Here is a 19,272-nt window from a genome sequence, read left to right as displayed (position 1 = left end):
AATACCCCTGCAAGGGTATACGAGTTTAAAATATTTATAGGCCACTTCTTTGTTTAATCATTTTCGAAAAAATTCCTTTTTATTTACTTAAATCCCCCGAACATATCTTCTTTTTATATCCCAGAAAAATAACCAATTTCTTTTTGTTACTAATGTACAAGGTATTTTAATCAATTTGAAGGAAAATTTAATAAATGGTCACTCGAACAAACAATATTTTGGCTTGGGAACAATCTCGTTGCAATTTTGAAGGGACTTCCACGATCTGACTTATGACATCCACCCTGGACAGACTTGAAAAAAGTCACTTAAATTTTGGACGTGGCGTCCGCAAGCTGTTACTGCATTTTGGGATCCCTCCATCTTTGGTCAGCTGCTCTTTCCCAGCAGTGTCGATGCCTACTTGCCCATCTTGGGAGCGGTGTCCTTGCAGATCGTCTGGGCAATGAACTCGATGAGGGTGCGTGTGGGACGGCCAGCCATTCCACGACGCAGGTACTCAAAGTCAATGCCGTTGGTCACCATTACATTGGTGGCATCCTGAGAAAGAAATAAGGGGATAAGTATACCTCTTTGTAATTATATTAAATGTTTAACTTACGATGTGCATCCATTGGCCACAGGGCACGAATTCACGCAGGAAGGCGGCGGCCTTGCAGGGACGACCTCCACGGCCGATGCCGTAGTTCTGGACATCACTGCGTCCGCCGGCACGGACCGCCTTGCTGTAGTAGTTCCACAGGGGGAAGCGCCACACACGATCGCCAGTGTGCATGCTGGCATGCTTGATCTGCTGCCACAGGATCTCGGAATTGGTGAACACACCACAGGCAGCCTCATCCAGGGATTGTCGCATGTAACCCGAGCACGTGCCGATATCGATGATGCACTTGGGACAGAAGTTCTGGGCGTACAGCAGGGCATCGGCCAGCACGAGCACATCCTCGTGGTCCGTGCACTGGACCTCGATGGTCTTGCCGTTCATCGACTTAACCATGTCTCCCGGTCGGAAGGAGTTGCAACCGACTACGTTCTCGCACAGGGGGATGAGACCACGGATGTTCACCTGAAAGCGAGAGCAGTATAATAAAGGGTATAACCAAAATTTATCTATGGACTTACTGGCAACCTAAGTCCTGCAACCGCTCGACAGGTGGCCACCACCACAGCTGCACCGGTCATGTCGCCGCGCATGTGGAAGAGCTCGTGCTTCTTCTTGAGGCACAGGCCGCCCGCGTCGTAGGTGATGCCCTGGCCCACCAGGACGATGGGTCGCTCCTCGGCACAGGTGCCGTAGTAGCTCAGCTCCAAGAAGATGGGCGGTTCGCAGGAGGCCTTGCCCACCGCCAGGAATGCGTGCATCGACTGGCTCTCCGCCCAGCCCTCGACCTTGACCTCCACGTTCACACCAGACTTACACAGCACCTCGACAACGTTCTGGGCAAAGGCAGTGGGGGTCAAAAGGTTGGAAGGCATCTCCTGTAGCTGCCGGGTCAGGTTCTGCGCGGCAGCCTTTTGCAGGCCAATGCGCCATCCTTCGATGTCGCAGATCTCGTCCTTGGTGGCGTACAAGTCTATGGCCGGAACGAAGATTCGGGTCTTGGGATCGCGCAGCTCCTGGTACAACCAGATGCCGAGAGCAGCTCCCTCGGCGGCCGACTCGGCGTGTCCGCAGTTCTCCACCTCGATTCGATCGGTGTCCAGTTCGGCGAGAATGCGGCAGGCGGCGGCCACCGATCGGCGGATGGCCTCCTTCTGCTCGTCGAGCACCTCGTAGGGATTGTAGCCCAGGCACTCCTTGCCCAGACCCACGACGGCCACCACGGAGTAGTAGGGAATGCGCTCCGGCTCCACGGCGAACAGGAGACGGGCCTCTCCCCTCCGGGGCATCGGACCTGACATCCGGAGCACCTCGATCAGCCGACCATTCGTCTTCTGGATGTTGTACTTCCAGCCGGCGGGCGTCAGGATGCCCGCATCGTTCTTGTCCTCCTCGTCGGCGTAGACTCCTATGACCAAGGCTCGCGACGGCTGGTCCGCACAGATGTCCATCTGCTGGAGCAACAGCATCTGGTTGATGGCCTGCGAGGCGTAGGACCTCCTGATGACCTTCGGTGCATGTTGCTGGCAGACGGCGGACCGACTGCAGATGCGGAAGAGCAGCTGACGCGACCTGCGAAACATATCCCCTGTACTCCTGTGCTGCTTTAAACACAAATGATCCTTCAAAAACCAAAAAGGCAAGTTCCGAAAACGTTCACTTAAAATTTAGTATCCAATAAAATGGAAATTAAAAAAAATCTAAAAGAAAAATCTTATGCTATTACAGGCAATTTTTTTTTTACAATAAATTTTTCTAATGAGCTGTTAACTCTACGAGACGTTCACGGATACTGAAGCTCTAGATTTTGGTTGGGAGTCAGCTAGCAAACGGGATGGGCGGTCGGGTGACAAAAGGATCAGAGCCCTCTATATGCGTTATCAAGGCCTACCGGGATTTGTGATTGCATTTCGAAAAAATATTGCAACAAAGATTACAGCTCATTAGTTTTCATTACTGACCGCCAGCATCAGTTGTTATCTTTTTGTAAACCCAAAGTTATAAATTTATTAATTCAATGAAAGAATGCAACTTTAAATATTATGATCTAATCTCTCATCATCCCATGTTTGGAATTTAAGCATATTTTGGTTATCTCCCCTCACTTTTAAACTTAAAGCATACACAAATTTCATATGTTTCTTTTATTATTTTCCATACTCAGCATGATCAATTAGGTACAATTCGTTCTTTAGGTAATACTGCTTAACATTTGAGACACAAACTAGACACAGACACGTACACTTATCGAGAACATTTTTGGTAACGTACATATACATTGGGGTATACTTTCTCTTCAGCTACTGCGAGTAGATATTCCTGTATATAAAATAACAATGGCTATCGAACGTCCTCTATCGTAATTCACTGCGACAATTCTTGTACTTATTGTGTGTGTAAATCGACCTTTGGTTGGGTTGCCGTTGCCTTGGGATAGATATGTTTCGGTTTAAATGGCTTCAGATTCGATTCCCATTGTTTGGTGGGGTGTGGTTTTGCGGTTCGATACGAAAATATGCAGTTGGGATATAGATATAGATAACTATTTGTAGTTCGTTCTTCATCTGGGGTTCAACAGAGACTAGCGTAAACTTTGAAAGAGTGCAACAATCTAGGGGTGCGCAGAGCACATAAGAGGCACATTAGTTATTTGAGCAACTGTAGCATAGAGACTAGAGTGTTAGACAGCTGTGAGTATCCATGGTGCTTGGTAACATCCGGTACTTTGGCATTCGTCAGCATAAAAGTTCCCATTAACCCGGCTTGCAAAGAGCCAAGTTTTATCTTTGTACAAAGGGGTGGAACTAAGCTTTGGGGTTTATCAGGAGGTTTATCTTTAGGAAAGACCATTTGGTCACACATTTTATATACAAACACATTGACTCTGGACAACAGGGCGTATGAGGTTATTTTTTGGCGGAAACTGGTACTTTTCCTTGAAGCTTATAAAATTAAAAATTATAGAAATCATACGTAAATAATTCTTAAGAATTTGAAACAACTTGTATAGCATACCTATCTAACAAAGTCAAAGTACAAATATTGCTCATACGTAGGGATGTTTCTGTTAAGATGTAAGTTAATAAAGGAATTGGTTCTGGAATGAATACTAAAAAACAGTGATTTTCGAAAACTAAGTTTCAGATATTTAAGCTCATTTAAAACAATGTCCCAAACAAACCCTACTCAAACTTCCTTAATGGTACTTAAACTCATTTAAATTGAATTGAAAGACCCTTAAAACTTCAGCTTATAGAGTTCCACCCCAGTGTGCATCCAATATAAAAATCCGAAGTAGTTTCTGAACAAATCTTAAAGTGGCGATCACAAAATCGTGGTCACCGTTACGGGCAAGCCGTCGGCATTGACGACCTGCTCCGTTTGCACCCGGGTGCCAAAGCTCTCCACACTGGTTGCCTTGCTGAGATCGATGGCAGGGACGTCCTCGTCGTAATCGGAGGCCAGTTCCTCCTCGGCCAGGTAGCTGCACTTCGTGCTCGTCACGGGCTTCGCCGGCTCCTTTTCGTGGTAGAAGTGGGTGCGATCCATGTAGATGATCCCGTCATCCGTGTCGTCGTCCGTGTGGCAAGCCGGATAGTGACCGTAGCCCGCCTCGCACTGGTAGGGATTCGACTTGACGTGGACATTCCGACAGCTGCCGCCGCAGTTCTGGTGGCTCTCGGCATCGCCGCCGTTGGCCCCGTAGCACTGACCCCGGTGCAGGGAGTGACCCACCGAGTGGTGGCCACCGCCACCAGGGTGACCCGTCGAGTGGCCCGCCGAGTGGCCGTGCACCTGACCCACGCCAGCCGCCGCGCTGCTGGAGTGGGCCACTGACTGCTAGATGTGCGAGTGCGAGCGGGCTATCGAGAGCGAGTAGGGACTGAGGTCCTTCTGGATCCGCATCGAGTCGTAGATGGGGAACTCGCAGCACAGGATGAACTTCAGGGCACTGGGCACCTCCACGTAGACCGTCGGCGGCACCGGAATCAGCGGCGAGGTCGAGGCCTTGTACTTCCGGTACTCCAGCTGGCTAAAAGGTTCAACGAAAATATATTGAATAATTTATAACGAGTTTGAAAATTAGCTAGCTTGGTGTTTAAAATTTTACGACTTGGAAAAAAGACAATTTCCGAATTGATTTCGCCTTTAAAAAATATTTATGATAGATTAAAGCCGTTAGAAATAATTACAAAAAAATGAATATTATGTTGTAATAAGTAATTAAATAAAATTAATATTTTATGGTAATGTATTCATCTTAAAATCTATTTGTGATACTTACTCTTTGTACTTTTCATCGGCACTCCGCTCCCGCAGAGGAATCCCGGACAAAAAAAGTATAATCAGCGTGGTAAAAATGGGAGAGGCGATCGCCACCCATTCGTGGCCACTGATCACATTCAGCGATATGGCAAAGATGCCCCACCAGATGACCACTTCGCCAAAGTAGTTAGGATGCCGAGAAACGCTCCACAGACCTTTATGAAGTTTGTTTAGCAAATATAATAACTAGGGTTATTATAATGGTCTCACCGTCATTGCAGAACTTTCCCTGGTTGGCCGGATCCTGGCGAAAGGAGAACTTTTGGAGGTCCGCATAGGTTTCCGCCAGTAAGCCGACTATGAACATACCCGTTCCCGTGGAGTCCAGTGTGGTCATCGTTTTTGGGGCACGCGGTTGCGAGTGGCGCGGTGAGTTGATGATTATTACAGGCAGTGACACAATGTAAACCCACACGGCCTAAACAATAAAGCAAGGGATATTACATAATGGGAAAATTACTACAAAATTAAATTGATATTACAAAAATATCACATTGATAACTGATCTTAACAATATCTAATTGATGAAACTATCCAATATTCAGTTTCGTGTAAAACATCTTATCTCGATCCTATAGAATATTTATTAAACCCTTTAAAAATTAAAATAGCTTTTGTTATAAAAAAAGACAAGTAAAGTCATGTTTGTTTAAGAATTAGTTCCCAAACACCTTATTCATAAATCACGTGCCCTCTTATAAAGCAGCTTTTCTAATTTAAGATTGCTAAGATTCAATTTTATTGCAAGGCTTTGATTGAGCAATTCAAACACACGAAATTGTTCGTATAAAACGGCACCTCTTTTTTGTCAGTTATTTTGCAAATTTCGATGTCAGTATTTCAACTGGCAACAAGTGATTGGAATTCGGGCGAAATGGGAAATAAATGGAGACAAAACGACGGCGGGACATGCCACATGCAGCACGCCAACGCCAATGTCGCCGGTGGCACATACAATGAAGGCCGGACCGAATGCAACCACCTATCCAGTGCCACCCACTAGCCATCCGCCCACTAGCCACCCAGTAGCCACCCACAACCGACCACCCACTCAACGTTTAGCTGGTGTCGCCCACATGTGTCATGTCACTCTTCTCTGCCAGAGAGAATGGCGTTTTAATTGTTTGGTCGGTCTGGTCGTTCTGGGAGCCACATTGAGATTACCATTGCCACCGATGTCGGGCGGTCGACAGGTGGTGAAATATGAAATATTCAAAACCTTTGCGCACGTGTCAATTAGTGACAGTTTGATTGATTTTCCACCTTCAAGTTGAAGGCTCTGTCATTGAATAGTTCGAAATCCGAATGAAAAAGTAGCTGACGCAACCGATTGGTCTACAACTGCACCCACTGCCTTGATGCCCCACTGCCCCACCGCCCAAATGAAACCCACCTGGAATGTCCAGAAGACCGCGTAGCGGATGATGTTGCGGCGGGTATCCTCGAACTGCTTGTCGCGGCCCAACTTTATAATGCGATATAGCAAATATCCGGAGAGCCGAGCGCCCCACAGGCAAACGAAGAGCGTGACCATCAGCTGGCGACTGTCATAGGCCTGAAAATAAATAAATAATTATGATTTAATCATATAATTTAAGTGATTAAGCGATTAAAAAATATAGAATAATTTAAAATTAATGGTTTTAAATATGTACTTAACATCCACAAATTGTTTAAGTTTGGGATTGAAAAATATTCATTAAACATAAATCATTTTATGTTCACCTAATGATTTTAGTTTAAAATTTTAATTTTGAAACAAAAGTAAGGAATATATTATGTAAGTTCGTTTGTATAAGCTTTAGTCTAAATTTGTATTTTTAAAATAAATATCGGAAATACGAGCTATAGGGTATTTTTAAATGAAAAAATAACTTTTTCAAATGCATTAACCAATTTTTTGAGGCTCCATGACTTCTTTATGTCTTTATCCAATGAAGCTTTATATAGCAGGCCTTAAAAGATACACGCTTCTGACGTCGGAATATGTTTTGGGGCAATAAAGTGCCCGAGTGTGGTAGTATCATGTCCGCATTGCAATAAACATTTAGTGGTTGCCTTTTGCCAAATGAGATATATATTTTCGGGGGCAATCGAGGCAGGTTCGGCGAAAGTTCGAGTTCAAGGCTGAGCTGCTTGCTAGGAAGAAGCTCTCGTAACTATTTTAGTATCCCCCCAATAACAGCATTTACCTCAGCCAGGGTATCTGGCAATTCGTGCCCACTCCGCAGAACGAACCAAAAACTCATTGCCCACCGAGCAATTTGCACGAATTTTCATTTTGGCCAACGTCAGAGAAGAACTTTCTGTGTGTTTCTTTCGTTTTGGTGGATATTTTATTTTACAAAACCACTTTCGGCGGTCATGCAAATTTTGCATAAATAAAGCGGAGCACGCACGAGTGCCAGTGGTTCTATGCTCCACCCAGCAAAAAAAAACAAAAAGTGACCACCGGGCATTCAATATTGAATGAGTCGGTTGCACTTTGCATATTTATAAACGGCATTGACGGCCAACCGAATCAGAAATGCATTTCGCATGGAGGTGCGGCTCCTTCGTCAAACGGCTCATGAAAAATGCAGGGAAAATTGTTAAATTGCTTTGTCAATGGCAGTGAACAGGCGGCTCATGACCGTAACCGCCAGCCAAAGTCACTTGCAGGACGTGGAGGTCACGGATGGAAGGATGGAAGGACTGGGCCAATCGGCAGGGCAATTTATTGAGGGCCCCGCAAGTTGATAGTTTAATGGCTTTGCCATATCGCCTTATAAAGCTGACTTGATTGCCTGTTTTGTCGTTTGATTGAGCTGCCTTTCAGTGGGGAGCTTAAGCTATTTTATTGCTCGATTTATTAAGCGAAACTGAACGACGATAAACCAACGACAGGCGACTGCATACGGTGGCAGTAAAACATTTTTATGGCCATCACACAGCTGCAGTTGCAGCTGTATTGCAGTGGCTGTGCAATACAAGCAACAACGGCCACGAGCAATGGCAGCACTTCCGTTTCCGCTTGACATCCTGCGTCCGCCATTTTCCCCCTCTGCTCGTCTCCTCTCCTCGCCTTCCGCTTACGATTGCTTTAAGCAAATTTTGCATTGCTAACTTTATGCATGCTGAGTGGAGCTTAATTTTAATTTACGATCGATACTCAATTCGTTCTTGCCACAAATTGTGGCAGCAGAATTAATCGTGTCGGTCGAGGAGATTGAAAACTTTCTTTGTTTGTTTATTTTGTACACGTGTTTCTCTCAAAAATGTGAGAGTTGAATTGAATCCGTGTGCTCGTAGAGATTTTCAACTTTGATTTTCCTTCGTTTGTTTATTTTGCACACATGTTGGTCCAGCAAAAACAAACAACAGTCACGTAAGAATTTATTTCTCAATTCGCTTTTGTTGTGCTGGTTGAATTTTTAAAAGCCCTTAACAGCTTTCATGGGCAATTCAGTAAATCGATACACTGAGGGGCGTTTGAACTGCAAAGTAAGGCAAAAGCGTATACTGGCTTTGTTTATTGGGGATTTCACTTTAATCCTATTATATTTTAATTAATTGTACGAAAACAGCTTTATTAAGGCCTCCTAAGAGGTCTGTAATGAACTGAAAATAGGTGTTCATTACACATTGATTATAATAAAAGAGCCTCAAGCACTCAAGGGTCATCAGTTAAGATAAACAATGTTTTGTAACGACAGGATAATGAAGGCCTTATTAACGTAAATTGAGCACTGAAAATTGATACCATAATGTGTTTGTTCTTCATAAAAATCGTTCAAGTTTGTTGCTCGGTCATATTTCAATTTAAATTGCGCGTAATCTAAATTAAAATCTTTTGAAGAGATTTTAATGAGTTGAAAATGTCTGTTCGATATTATTTATTTCATCCGAAGAGCCTGCGGTGGAATTATGTCAGCATTATAGCTTTTAAAGATAAGCTATTTCCTTTTCTGAAAATTGATTTAATTGAAATGCAGAGTCATTGCTGTCTGACAGTGAAAATTGAAATGAGTTTTTTAAATGTATTCACAATAAAAACTTGACAAACTTTAGAGTTTAACCAATTGTTCCTATGGCAGATGTATGATAAAGTCGTCCTATTCTCATGAAATTTAATTAAATTATTTATTTAAATAAAATCAATAAAACAACATTACATTAAAAGGCTTCCCATTTAAAAATGTGACTAAAATAAGAAAAGATATAAACTTCGAATTAATGAATTTTTGTCACTTTTTAGCAAACCCATTAATTATTCAGAAATCAACTAATGTGACTCAAAACCAATTACCTGGTACACATATAATACACACCGACTGCTTTACGATTGGCTGTTTAATGGCCTGTCTTCCATCACCTAAGGTAAACACAATATTCCGCTTTACCCTGCTAATGAAAGGCGAAATTACGAAATTGGCCATCAAGTCGGATTAATTAATTGAAAATTGCGGACTACCCTGCAGCGAGGGTGGATTGGATTGGATCGCCATCGCCATCGCTCTCGACCTGTCCGCAAATAGCGTTAGTTAGCTGCTCAGGGAGCGTGTTTGGCCGGCGGAAGGACACGCCGACAGACGGATTGAGGACCCTCACGATGCCAAGGTCATGCTCAGCCAGAAGGAGACCCATGAGCTATAAGCTACAGCCACAGCCACTGCCGCAGCCGCTGCGAGTGTATAGCATAACAACAACTGGAACAACAGCCAACAACGACGAACAACAGCAGAACAGCAGAAATGTGGGCCTCGATGGGCGTAACCTTTTGTTTGTCGGCAATGGATGTTCTGCTCTGTATGCGTTGATGTCTGTGTCTGTGTCTGTGACTGTGTCTGTGTGTGCGTGCGTATGCAAAACTCAGTTTTCAATGTCAGCAGCCCAAAACCACCATCCTTTCGCCCACCCATCCACCCATTACCTCCCATTACCACCCAACACAGCAGCCCCTTTACGCCCAGTTGGGCGACATGTTTATGGACACGCTTCAAGTTCACAGAATTTAATTTTGCTGAAAAAATTTTGGGGCACAATAAAAGCTAACGAGCTGAAAAAAAAAACAAAATACATTAAATGGCTCATAATTTATCTGTTGTTAATATTCAAATATAGCAATAAATTTTGATTGCTTTATCAGCGTGCATGTATCTGAGTTTTCTATATAAAAGAAACCATTCAATGAATTTATTGAACAAAACTGACAATCAAGCAATGTTTATTTATAATTGGCATTGCAAAAAACTCAACTCACATGCACATCTTTTTTTTGGATCAAGACCTTGCCAACATATTTATGTGAAACGCAATTTAAGAGGTTATTCCATTTAACTCTTTTATTCACATCCCATTTAAAAACTCAGTTTAAACAGCTTAGGTAATTTTAATGAGCTTCATTCATTAAATGGATTTTTAACAAGATTACATTAAAGCTTATTTACTTTACTTATTAATGTATTTGTAAAAAGATAATTGACTAATTATTGTGTTCCTAAGCAAAATGTGGTTAGCTAAAGTTTAGTGTTAGTAACCCTGATTATTTCTTAAACTTTTCAAAACTTCCTTATGGAAAAGGAATCTTCAGATTTAAGGGGGTAAACAATTAAAATAATTAAGTTTGACTGTTCCACTTACCTTAGATGGCCGATCGATTTGTCCGAGGAAAAACGTCAGCAGCGAGATGATGATAAAATTGACTCCGCCGGCGAAATCCGTGAGCTTGTCCATGTGGAGGATGGAGTTGACCAGAAAGAAGACCAGCTGCAGACTCCCCACCACGATGGCGCTGATGGCGAAGTGATCGTAGTCCAGTACATTTACGGCCATTGTTGCGGTGCGCGGCTCTCACCACCTTTCACCTGGCCTTTCACCTGACCAGCACCACCACCGCTTTCGCCCAGTCCGGCCTTTTATGGCACTTGGCTCGGCAACAGGTAACCTCTCGTCCTCCTCGTCACTTCGGTTCTTTAATATTGCAAAATGTTTTGCCTTCACATCGCTTTACTCACACTTTTTTGCTCCGCCTGCTCGCAAAGTGTCTGTGCCACTCCCCCCGCCCCCAGAGCTTTACATACTGTGGTGGGTGGTGGTTGGGCAGCTGGGTGGTTGGGTTTCTGGGTGGTTGGTGGGTAGGTGGGTGGTGGTGCTGCCTGGTTTGCGGCTTGGCTGCCAGCCAAGGAGCCTCTTCTTTTTGGGGCCGCTTGTTGATTACGTATTTATGTGATGATTGTTTATTTGGGGTCGCCCCTGCAGAATGCAATAAATAATGCAATTTGTATATGCTGTGGCAGCTGCAAGTTATTTCCTAAATGAAAACCTAATTCAATTTCCCGCGCTCAGCGACACGCAAAGAGCATCACATCCACAAATTTTTCCCCTTGTCCTCCCGCCATTTAAATGAATTTCGAGCATAGCCACCTCGACATGGCAACAATCTCAAGCCGTTTTTGCGAGTTCCTGTGCATTGAGCCGGCAAATCGTTGGCAAAACGAAGACTAGGGCAACATGCCATCATGGGCAGTGGTGTAGAAAGGCACCAGACTTGGGGGTTAAGTCCTTAGACTTCAGCTTGGATACCAATGACATTAAAAGTTATTTCGGAAGAAGGGGGCGCTAACTTGTGACTTAGCCGGGTGATTAATTTCTAATAGGTTCTCAGCCAAGCACCAATTCCAATTAAACTAATAAGAAATTGGCTAAAGCCAAAAGTGGCATCTAAAGCCATAAATAATTAAGTGGGGTAGCAGTAAATCAAGAGGAAAGCAATTATTTTTTTATTTTGTGGCGACACAAATTTGTGACTTAACATATCTAAGAAATGAGCTTCTAATAGGTTTTTAATTACTCCAATCATAGACATTAAAATAAGAGGTTTTTTTATTACGCTTGTTAGATTTTATAATGCAATAAAGGTTCACAAAAACCTCACCTTCCCCTCTCTTCTTAAGATCTTAAGCTTTTAAATAATACTCAGTTATTTATAAACAAAACCAGTAATAAATTTATATTCCCTTGAACAAAATCGCGCACACACCACTGATCCTGTAAAGTGTGTACTCAAAATGGTTTATATGGCACATACTCGAGCCAGCTGGTTTAACTTTTTGAGCCTTTATTTGCCTCTTGGGCTCGACTGCATTTGCACTGCTCTTGCTTTGGGCCCCTTAACTATCCAAATATCCGCCCACTTGCCCCTTCAACGCTCCTTGTTTGGCCAGCGTCTCCGGCCCGCATACATAATTAACTAACCGAAGTGGCTATCTATGATGCAGACTGCAAATCTGGCCCGCACAAGAACGTTACAGTTTATGGCGATTTCGGTTCGAGTGCCGCCGGGAATCGATTTCCGGACGGGATAATGGAGTCTGGGTTGGGTAACTGTCCAAAATTTACTGCCGACGGATTAGCCGAGCTCAATATGTGTTGATTGTGCAGTGGTTTTCGGCCTGTTTCGCATTTCAATTGCGGCTAAATTGTCCAAACATTTCCATGGATTATTTTGGGCATTTTAATTAAATCGTTTTATTGCGTCCATCATTCCTGTTCTTAGCGCGTTTAATTGACTAAAATATGTCATTAAAATAAAAGATGGCTTTAAAGCGCTTTTCCATAATTAAGGGGTATTTAAAAGCTTTTAAAACATAACTTTTATTGCAAGTCATTTTAGTTGAAATAAGTTGAACTATTGTGCCATTAAAAAGTTCTTTTCCCTTCATTCGTTTTTATTAAGTCATTCAATTGCATTTATTCTGTTCCCTGTTCTTTCTCATAGTTTAAGTTTAAAGAAAAGTTTATGTCAGCTGTCAAAAGTTCTTACCACGAAAAAGTTTCAAACGAATTATATGAGTTTTTCTGAACGTTTTATAATCAGCATCTTGAATTAATGTTAGGGGAATTACCAACCATTTTTTACCAAAAAATATAGCGGAAAGGGAACATAACTAAATTTTCAGCTGATTATAATCATTGAAAGGATATCTAATCACATTTTAAGGCAGAACTTTTCCGCGATGCAAGGGAGTATCCAATTTCCAAGCTCTAAGAAATTGAATTATCTAGAAAATGCAAATTGGATTTGGCTTTTCGCTAATTGGCGATGTCAGACCCATAAGCAAAGCTAATCCTGTTCGCAGGGGATTCCTGCAGCGCTCCTAAGGCCCACAAAGGTATGCAACGCTTTTTGTTTTCGCATTTTGCCAAAGAAATGCATCAGCATTGCACATTCATTAAAGCAACACCCGCGGCGCATTCAAGGCCCAAAAACAAAAGCAGCAACCGTGTTAAACTTGTGCCACCTTCCAAAGAAACAACAAAAAATAAAAGAAATACACCTTAGTGTATGCAAATGTGTAGTCAGTCAGCTGTGCTGTTGCCACTTGGCTTGCTCCCCCCGCTTGTTGTCATTGTTGCTGTTGTTTGTGTTACTTTGAGTTCTTTTGTGCACTGGAAAATACTAAATTGTATTTTAACAAATTAATACTGAACTACAAATGGATTTTATAGGATTAACAGAACAGATAAGATTGGAAACAAATTTGTTGACACAAACCATTCGTTACTACATAATTCTGGTTCCTTTGGAATGAGATTGATTATTACAAAATCCTATATAAAAAAGTGGTAAATTAAAATTTTGTAAAAAATATTGGCTTTGAGAAACTTAAGTTGTACTTAAGTCAGAAAAGAATTCCAATGCTTATCGTATATTTTAAGGAGGAGGCTTTAATGGCCTTTTGAAAACTAATGGATTCTTCTTACGAGAAATTGTCTACTTTTGAAAGGAAATATTCTGAGAGGGATTTTCAAAAATATTGTTATATTTTTCAGTGAACTTAGCATTGCTTGGCAACGCGTGGCGGTGTCCCCGGAGTGGGGATTCCGGGCGGACTGGGGTTATTCGTAGCCGCAAGACATTGACAAGGTGTCTGCCAGGCTGTCACTCACACTCACCGCAACTCACTGCAGTTGTTTGTTGTTTTCCCTGGGCGGTGGTACGTGTGTGTTTGTGTGGAGCAAAGCTCAGGAGGGATTTTTGCATATACGACAAGGACCCCTCTGCCCGATTCCCCCGCTGATTCTTTTTGCCTGGACGAAGAGTTTTTCCCCAAGCTGTGCCCACTTTTAAACGCATTTTCGCGTGCTTTGCATTTTTCGCCAGCGTCGTTTGCCATTGTCGCCACCTTCTTGTGGGCATTAAGGAATTCAAGCTATGCAATTCTCCTCCACAATTGGACAAGTTGAGCCCGTTTCGATGGGGTTGCAGCTAATATATTTTGACAAATGCCAGCTGCAGGCTTTACAAGCAAAGTCGAAAGATTTGCCAAGAAATGGTAACTGAAAAACTTTGCTGACCTTGAACATCGGAAATTTGACACGTACTAAAAATGTCCTCGAAGAATAAATGTTTTCGTGCACATATTTTTTTAATAAAAAGGGCTTGCAGAAAGTCAAAGAAACTATTGTTGTTTAAATACAGAAACATTACGCTTGTGACTTTAAATCTAAGTATGTTTTTGTAGTTGACTTTTAAACTTATGCGAATTAAGTTTGTAGGAAGATAGGGTTTTATAAGTAACTAAAGTGCATAATAAATTTTACAGACCATTGGTTGCTTAACCTCTTAGAAAAGAAATACCCGCAACGCTTATTTCACACCTCGTTCGGTTACATGTGCTCTGCATTAGCACAAAATATCCACAACAAATTGAAAATAAAACTAAACCTGTTACAAAACGTTCCACGGTCGAGCCAAGACAATTCTCGATTTTCCACGCGACTAAAATTTCGCGCTGCAAGTTGTTCTCGTATTTGTTTTCCTGTGGCTGGGGTTGTGCCGCCTGCTCATGTTTGCAAGTGCTCTTGGCACTGAAACTGCAGCCATGTAATGGAATTGGCTGCGGTTCAACGGTGCGTATGATTAACTTTCGAGCAGCGGCAAAACGGAGGACTAAAGAACTTCCATTTAGAGCGCTGCAAATTGCCCTGCCATGCGATACAGCACACCCCATTCCCCCAACTGCCTGTTTGCCGTTTATGCTAATTGTTGTCATAGTTTCTGTACTACGTCGTCGCTGTTCATGTGACACTAGCAATTAGGCATCTGGCCCGATTTTCCGTTTGCGTTGACTCTATTGATTGCCTGCCTCGATGTCGCCCGCAATTAATCGTGCCGAACTCTCCCTGCTGGTGACAAAACCTAATTTAATTATACGAGGGCGACCGCAGCTCAATGCATCAACATGCAGTTTAAGCCAGTAATTGGAAATAGAATCACGATTGCCGCTTTCGACATATTTTTGTGCAGAAAGTGGTTATTAATTTTTGGTTATTTGTGTGACAAGAATTTATGATTTCAAGATTAAGTGCGCAAATTAAAATGGTTCATTAAAACTGTTTAAGAGAATTAAATACAGAAAATATAATTTTTTTAGTGTTTAATAAATTAGAATTCTTTTACATATTCAAATAGTTTTACGATGATTCAAATTTTTGGTTTGGTGATGCCATTGAATAATTTAAATTTTAATTAAAATTAGTAAAGTCAACAGGGAGTAACCATCTTGCTTAAGGCAATATTTATCTAAGATTTAATTTCGGATTTCATGCCGCAAATGTTCATTGCTTTCCCCGAGCAAACGCTTTGGCAAAATTAAACTTTACATCTGTAGGACATTGCTGCTCTCGAATTCCCTAATGTTTGCCCATGCCAAGGATTTTGCTTTGTAATCCGACGAAATTGTTTTTCCATGGCCCGGCAAAATGAAAAGGTATTAAACTTAAATATTCATAAAGTGCAACTCATAATGGGGCAATTCAATAAAGCGGAATCCATATTGAATTGACTGCCAGCGAAGGGAAATCTCCATAAATAACGCATTCTGTTGGGCAGATTGGCAATTTATATAATCCCGCAGAACATCGACGGAGGACAAGCCGTGGGAATTGACTTAATGTGGGCAGCATGGCCACCTTGAACTTCGACAAGGACCTATTTTTGGGGGGCGAACAAGGAGCAAGGACTCAACGGGTGGTCGCCTGAAGGAATATTGACGTTTTTTCAATTAAGCCTGCCCACCAGGCACTTTGGCGGTTGTATTTATGGCGTTCAGTTAGTTCTATTTTTATGAGGGGGCGGACAAACAAATGCGGGCAAGCGATATGTTCCTTTTTTTGGTTCCGAACCCGTGTGTCAATAGTGTAACTGAAACTTTTCCAGCTCGCTCGGTACACATCGTTCACCATACGTATACGCAATATTCCATATCCTGTGGCAGATAAATAAATCGCCCAGAAGCTAAGCGGAAAAAACACGCGTACACACACGCACTGCTATGTACACCACAAGCACACATTCATATATACACACACACACATACACATCCACACACGTGCGTTTAGAATGAGACATTAAAGAGCGTCTTGCGGGTAACTTTGTCCGCCTTTTTCCGCTTTTCCGCTTTTCCTACGTTGACACAAGTGGGAAGTCAAGCAAGTTGGACACGCGCTAAGTTTTACAATTTCCCGCTGAAGGTCTCGCCGCCCTCTTTTCCTGCCTCGCCTCGCCCCGCCTCGCGACGCCTCTTTCCCCGCCCACTTTTACTGTCGCCCTGCCAAACAACTAACGCACATTTCCGTTTCCGCTTATGCCACAAAATGGCCAAAAGTGGCCACCATTGATGGCCTGGTGATTAGTTACAATTTTTTTTTTGTTTCTTCCTACGCCTCCGCTTAATTTGCGCCCTTGTTGCCGCGGTGGCTTTGGTTTTTATCGCTGCTGGTGCTGCTAAACGCGTGTTGTGTTGCAGCCAGCATCTAGACGAGGCGAAAACAAACACACCAGCCGCCGCGCTTTTTTTGCGAGCGAAAAGGACTCAAGCGACCGACGCAACAGACGACTCCGGGTGGACTGAAGCGCGCTTTCTCTGCAGCAGCAGCGCAATTTTTGCAGCAAGCTGGGAGAAAGACTCTCTCCCGGAAAGCAGTGCTCAACTGCTTGCTTTGGGAGTGGCGCCAGGTTTTAAATATATTTTATAACGAAAGTAAGTAGCCAATGATAAAGTCGATTAATACATAATCTTTCAGCAAACAACTCATTCAATTTCTTTTTGCGGATAACACCAAAAACATCCTAAATGTGAAAGTGTTATCAAAATTCTTAGCCAAACCACAATTTAGTCAGAAAATTTTCGCAAAAAATGATGATGTAGTCCCTTTTTAAAAATACCAAATTTAATATAAATTTTAAATACAATTTGTCATTAAATTTAATCTTAGCTTTGTTAACAGTGCCCAATTAAGATCTCTTCTTGGCCAATTTAAAACTAAAAAGGTGCATATTTTTTGCTACATTTTTTATGTCCTGATGTTGGTCGGAATGTGATATAATAAAAAATGCGAAAATTGCTCAACAAATTAAATTAAATTTGTTCCTATAACTTGCAAAGCTATTAAAACTTGTAATACTTATCCCAAAAACCTGTAGGTTTATTTGCCTGCAGCCGCAAAAACATAATGTAAACTCCCCAATGACGATGGTTTGAGTCACAGCTAGCTTCAAAACTTAGCCAGCACACATTCACTGGTCTTATTGGTGTTATCGGAAATTGGTGTTTTTATTTCCCTCTCTACCGCAACAGCTGTTTGAATCTAGGAAATCGCAATTACTCCTTGGATTTCTTCATTTTTGTGGGCAACTCCTGCATTGGAGTCGGCGGTTGCGTAATAGGGCGCTTCTTTCTGGTTTCTGGTCGGCACTTGAAGTTCCAGAATGGCGTTGGCGTTACGCATGGCACGATTTTGCTCGCCTCCCGCGAACTGCTGGCCAAGGCACCACCGGCGACTGTTGCACCTGAGCAGCAGGTAAGAACCTGACCTCAATTATCAATTGGCATTAAAAATCAATTAACAACTGACAGCGATAACCGGCCGAAGTCGATATGCAGCAGGAACTACGCCACGAAGCCCGAACCTGCCGCTCCGAAGCAAATTAAGCGAAATGTGGCCGCCGAGATCACCAGTGTGGGCAAGGTCATTTACGAAACGGGCTGGGATGCCAATAAGCCCCTCGAGAAGCCAAAGGTCCCCCCCAGCAGCAGCACCGACTCGTCTCCTCCACCGCCAAACAAAAAACCCGAGGATGAAAAGCGCAAGGAGCTGGAAACCTTGAAATCCAAGCGGGATCAGATGCGCGACAACATGCAGGACTATATATTCACCCGCTACTTTAACTATGTTAAGAACTACGACAAAGTGCTCGAAAAAAACTTCCCCAAGGCGATGCAGCTTTACCGGGTGTTTTTCGATGGCGTCAAGGACTTTTTTGGCGACATGAAGCGATTTCTTAAGATTGCCCGCATAGCAAATGATTCCCCTCAAGGAATTCGGGCATTGAATCGCCAAGAACTGGAACTGTATATGCAAATGCCGCGGGACATGATGAAGGTGGCCCCAGCACTGATTGGCTGCTCTCTGCCCATGGTGGGCTATGCGTTCTTTCCCCTGGTGTAAGACTTTGCTTGTTTGTAATATTAAACAAAATAAGAGCAATTTATCCATAGGTTCTGGTATCCTCGCTCTTTTCTCACTGCCCACTTTTGGACCTCGCAGCAGCGCTCCGAGTTCCAGAGTTACTACATGAAGCGGCGACTGTGCAACAACAAGGACGTCTTCCGCTGCCTGCAGGCCAAGCTCAAGTCGACGGCCTCGCATCCCAAACACTCTGCTTTTGCAGATATCCTGGGACAGCTGGGAAGCGGCACACACCCGTCGCCCGAGATGCTCATCGATGTCAAGGACATCTTCGCCGATGGACCGTACTCCTTGCTGGGAATGTCGAGAAAACATGTCGTATGTTGGTACAGAAAAAAGATTGTGCAACTTCCTAATCCCTAAATTGCAGAGAAACTTAGTCAACCTTCATGGCCTGCCCAGCAGCATCTTTAAGCGTCATCGGCTTCACGAGCACGCTTTTCTGGTGCACTATATGGACCAGGCAATCACTCGGGAAGGCGGCGTGCACAATTTGAGCGCGGAGGCACTGCGGTACTCCTGCTATCTGCGCGGATTGAATCCCGACAGCCTTAGCAGCGAGGCCATGATCGAGTGGTTGCGCAAATGGGTCAAGGTTTCCACATCGATACAGGGCGAACATATCACGCTGTTCCTGCACTTGCCCATCCTGCTGGGCTACAATCACCCCAACAACTGGAAGACCATCTACGGCAAATGCCCCACTTAAGCGGAGCTTTGTTCGTTCTCTATTTGGTAGACTGTGCTTTAAAGATTGGACTGTTAAGATCATTTTGTTTCTTGTGAGCAAATAAAACTGTTAAAACCAAAAAAGAAAAAAGGGCCTTGTG

General features: G+C 43.1%; 3 protein-coding genes and 1 long non-coding RNA gene across 4 annotated transcripts; 2 read left to right on the top strand and 2 right to left on the bottom strand.

Moving 5' to 3' along the window:
* Positions 1-140: 140 nt before the first annotated feature.
* Positions 141-2,401, bottom strand: LOC108089065 (cytosol aminopeptidase). The gene is made up of 3 exons (XM_017187174.2): positions 1,123-2,401; positions 602-1,066; positions 141-540 (listed from the first exon to the last, which is right to left on the bottom strand). The coding sequence occupies exons 1-3, from the start codon at positions 2,182-2,184 to the stop codon at positions 400-402; spliced, it is 1,668 nt and encodes a 555-aa protein (XP_017042663.1). The 5' UTR covers positions 2,185-2,401; the 3' UTR covers positions 141-399.
* Positions 2,402-2,730: 329 nt separating this feature from the next.
* On the bottom strand, positions 2,731-16,804 carry LOC108089055. The gene is given in 6 exon segments (XM_017187164.1): positions 2,731-4,634; positions 4,887-5,082; positions 5,138-5,345; positions 6,321-6,482; positions 10,550-11,161; positions 16,611-16,804. Coding segments are annotated over 5 exon segments (1,467 nt in total). The 5' UTR covers positions 10,742-11,161; positions 16,611-16,804; the 3' UTR covers positions 2,731-3,925.
* On the top strand, positions 14,597-15,341 carry LOC108089056. The gene is made up of 2 exons (XR_001771265.2): positions 14,597-14,821; positions 14,881-15,341. It is a non-coding gene; the product is annotated as an uncharacterized LOC108089056 (long non-coding RNA).
* A 721-nt stretch (positions 16,805-17,525) lies between the features above and the next one.
* LOC108088974 (LETM1 domain-containing protein 1) lies at positions 17,526-19,260 on the top strand. The gene is made up of 4 exons (XM_017187017.2): positions 17,526-17,773; positions 17,830-18,417; positions 18,472-18,760; positions 18,813-19,260. Exons 1-4 carry the CDS (start codon positions 17,682-17,684, stop codon positions 19,149-19,151), a joined length of 1,308 nt encoding a protein of 435 aa, XP_017042506.1. The 5' UTR covers positions 17,526-17,681; the 3' UTR covers positions 19,152-19,260.
* Positions 19,261-19,272: the final 12 nt, after the last annotated feature.

This window comes from Drosophila ficusphila, unplaced genomic scaffold (assembly GCF_018152265.1).
Source record: "Drosophila ficusphila isolate 14025-0441.05 unplaced genomic scaffold, ASM1815226v1 contig_106, whole genome shotgun sequence".
NCBI classification, from domain to species: domain Eukaryota; kingdom Metazoa; phylum Arthropoda; class Insecta; order Diptera; family Drosophilidae; genus Drosophila; species Drosophila ficusphila.
Note: the sequence above shows the minus strand (reverse complement) of the source record. Positions and strands in the feature narration are given on the sequence as shown.

Bases quoted from the DNA above. Each gene is read 5' to 3' on its own strand.
- LOC108089065 (XM_017187174.2), bottom strand. From the start codon at position 2,184: ATGTTTCGCAGGTCGCGTCAGCTGCTCTTCCGCATCTGCAGTCGGTCC. The intron at 1,067-1,122 runs GTAAGTCCATAG...TCTCGCTTTCAG, and splicing joins TTGCAGGACTTAGGTTGCCA to GTGAACATCCGTGGTCTCAT. The intron at 541-601 runs GTAAGTTAAACA...TTTCTTTCTCAG, and splicing joins GTGGCCAATGGATGCACATC to GATGCCACCAATGTAATGGT.
- LOC108088974 (XM_017187017.2), top strand. From the start codon at position 17,682: ATGGCGTTGGCGTTACGCATGGCACGATTTTGCTCGCCTCCCGCGAAC. The intron at 17,774-17,829 runs GTAAGAACCTGA...AACAACTGACAG, and splicing joins CTGTTGCACCTGAGCAGCAG to CGATAACCGGCCGAAGTCGA. The intron at 18,761-18,812 runs GTATGTTGGTAC...CCTAAATTGCAG, and splicing joins GAATGTCGAGAAAACATGTC to AGAAACTTAGTCAACCTTCA.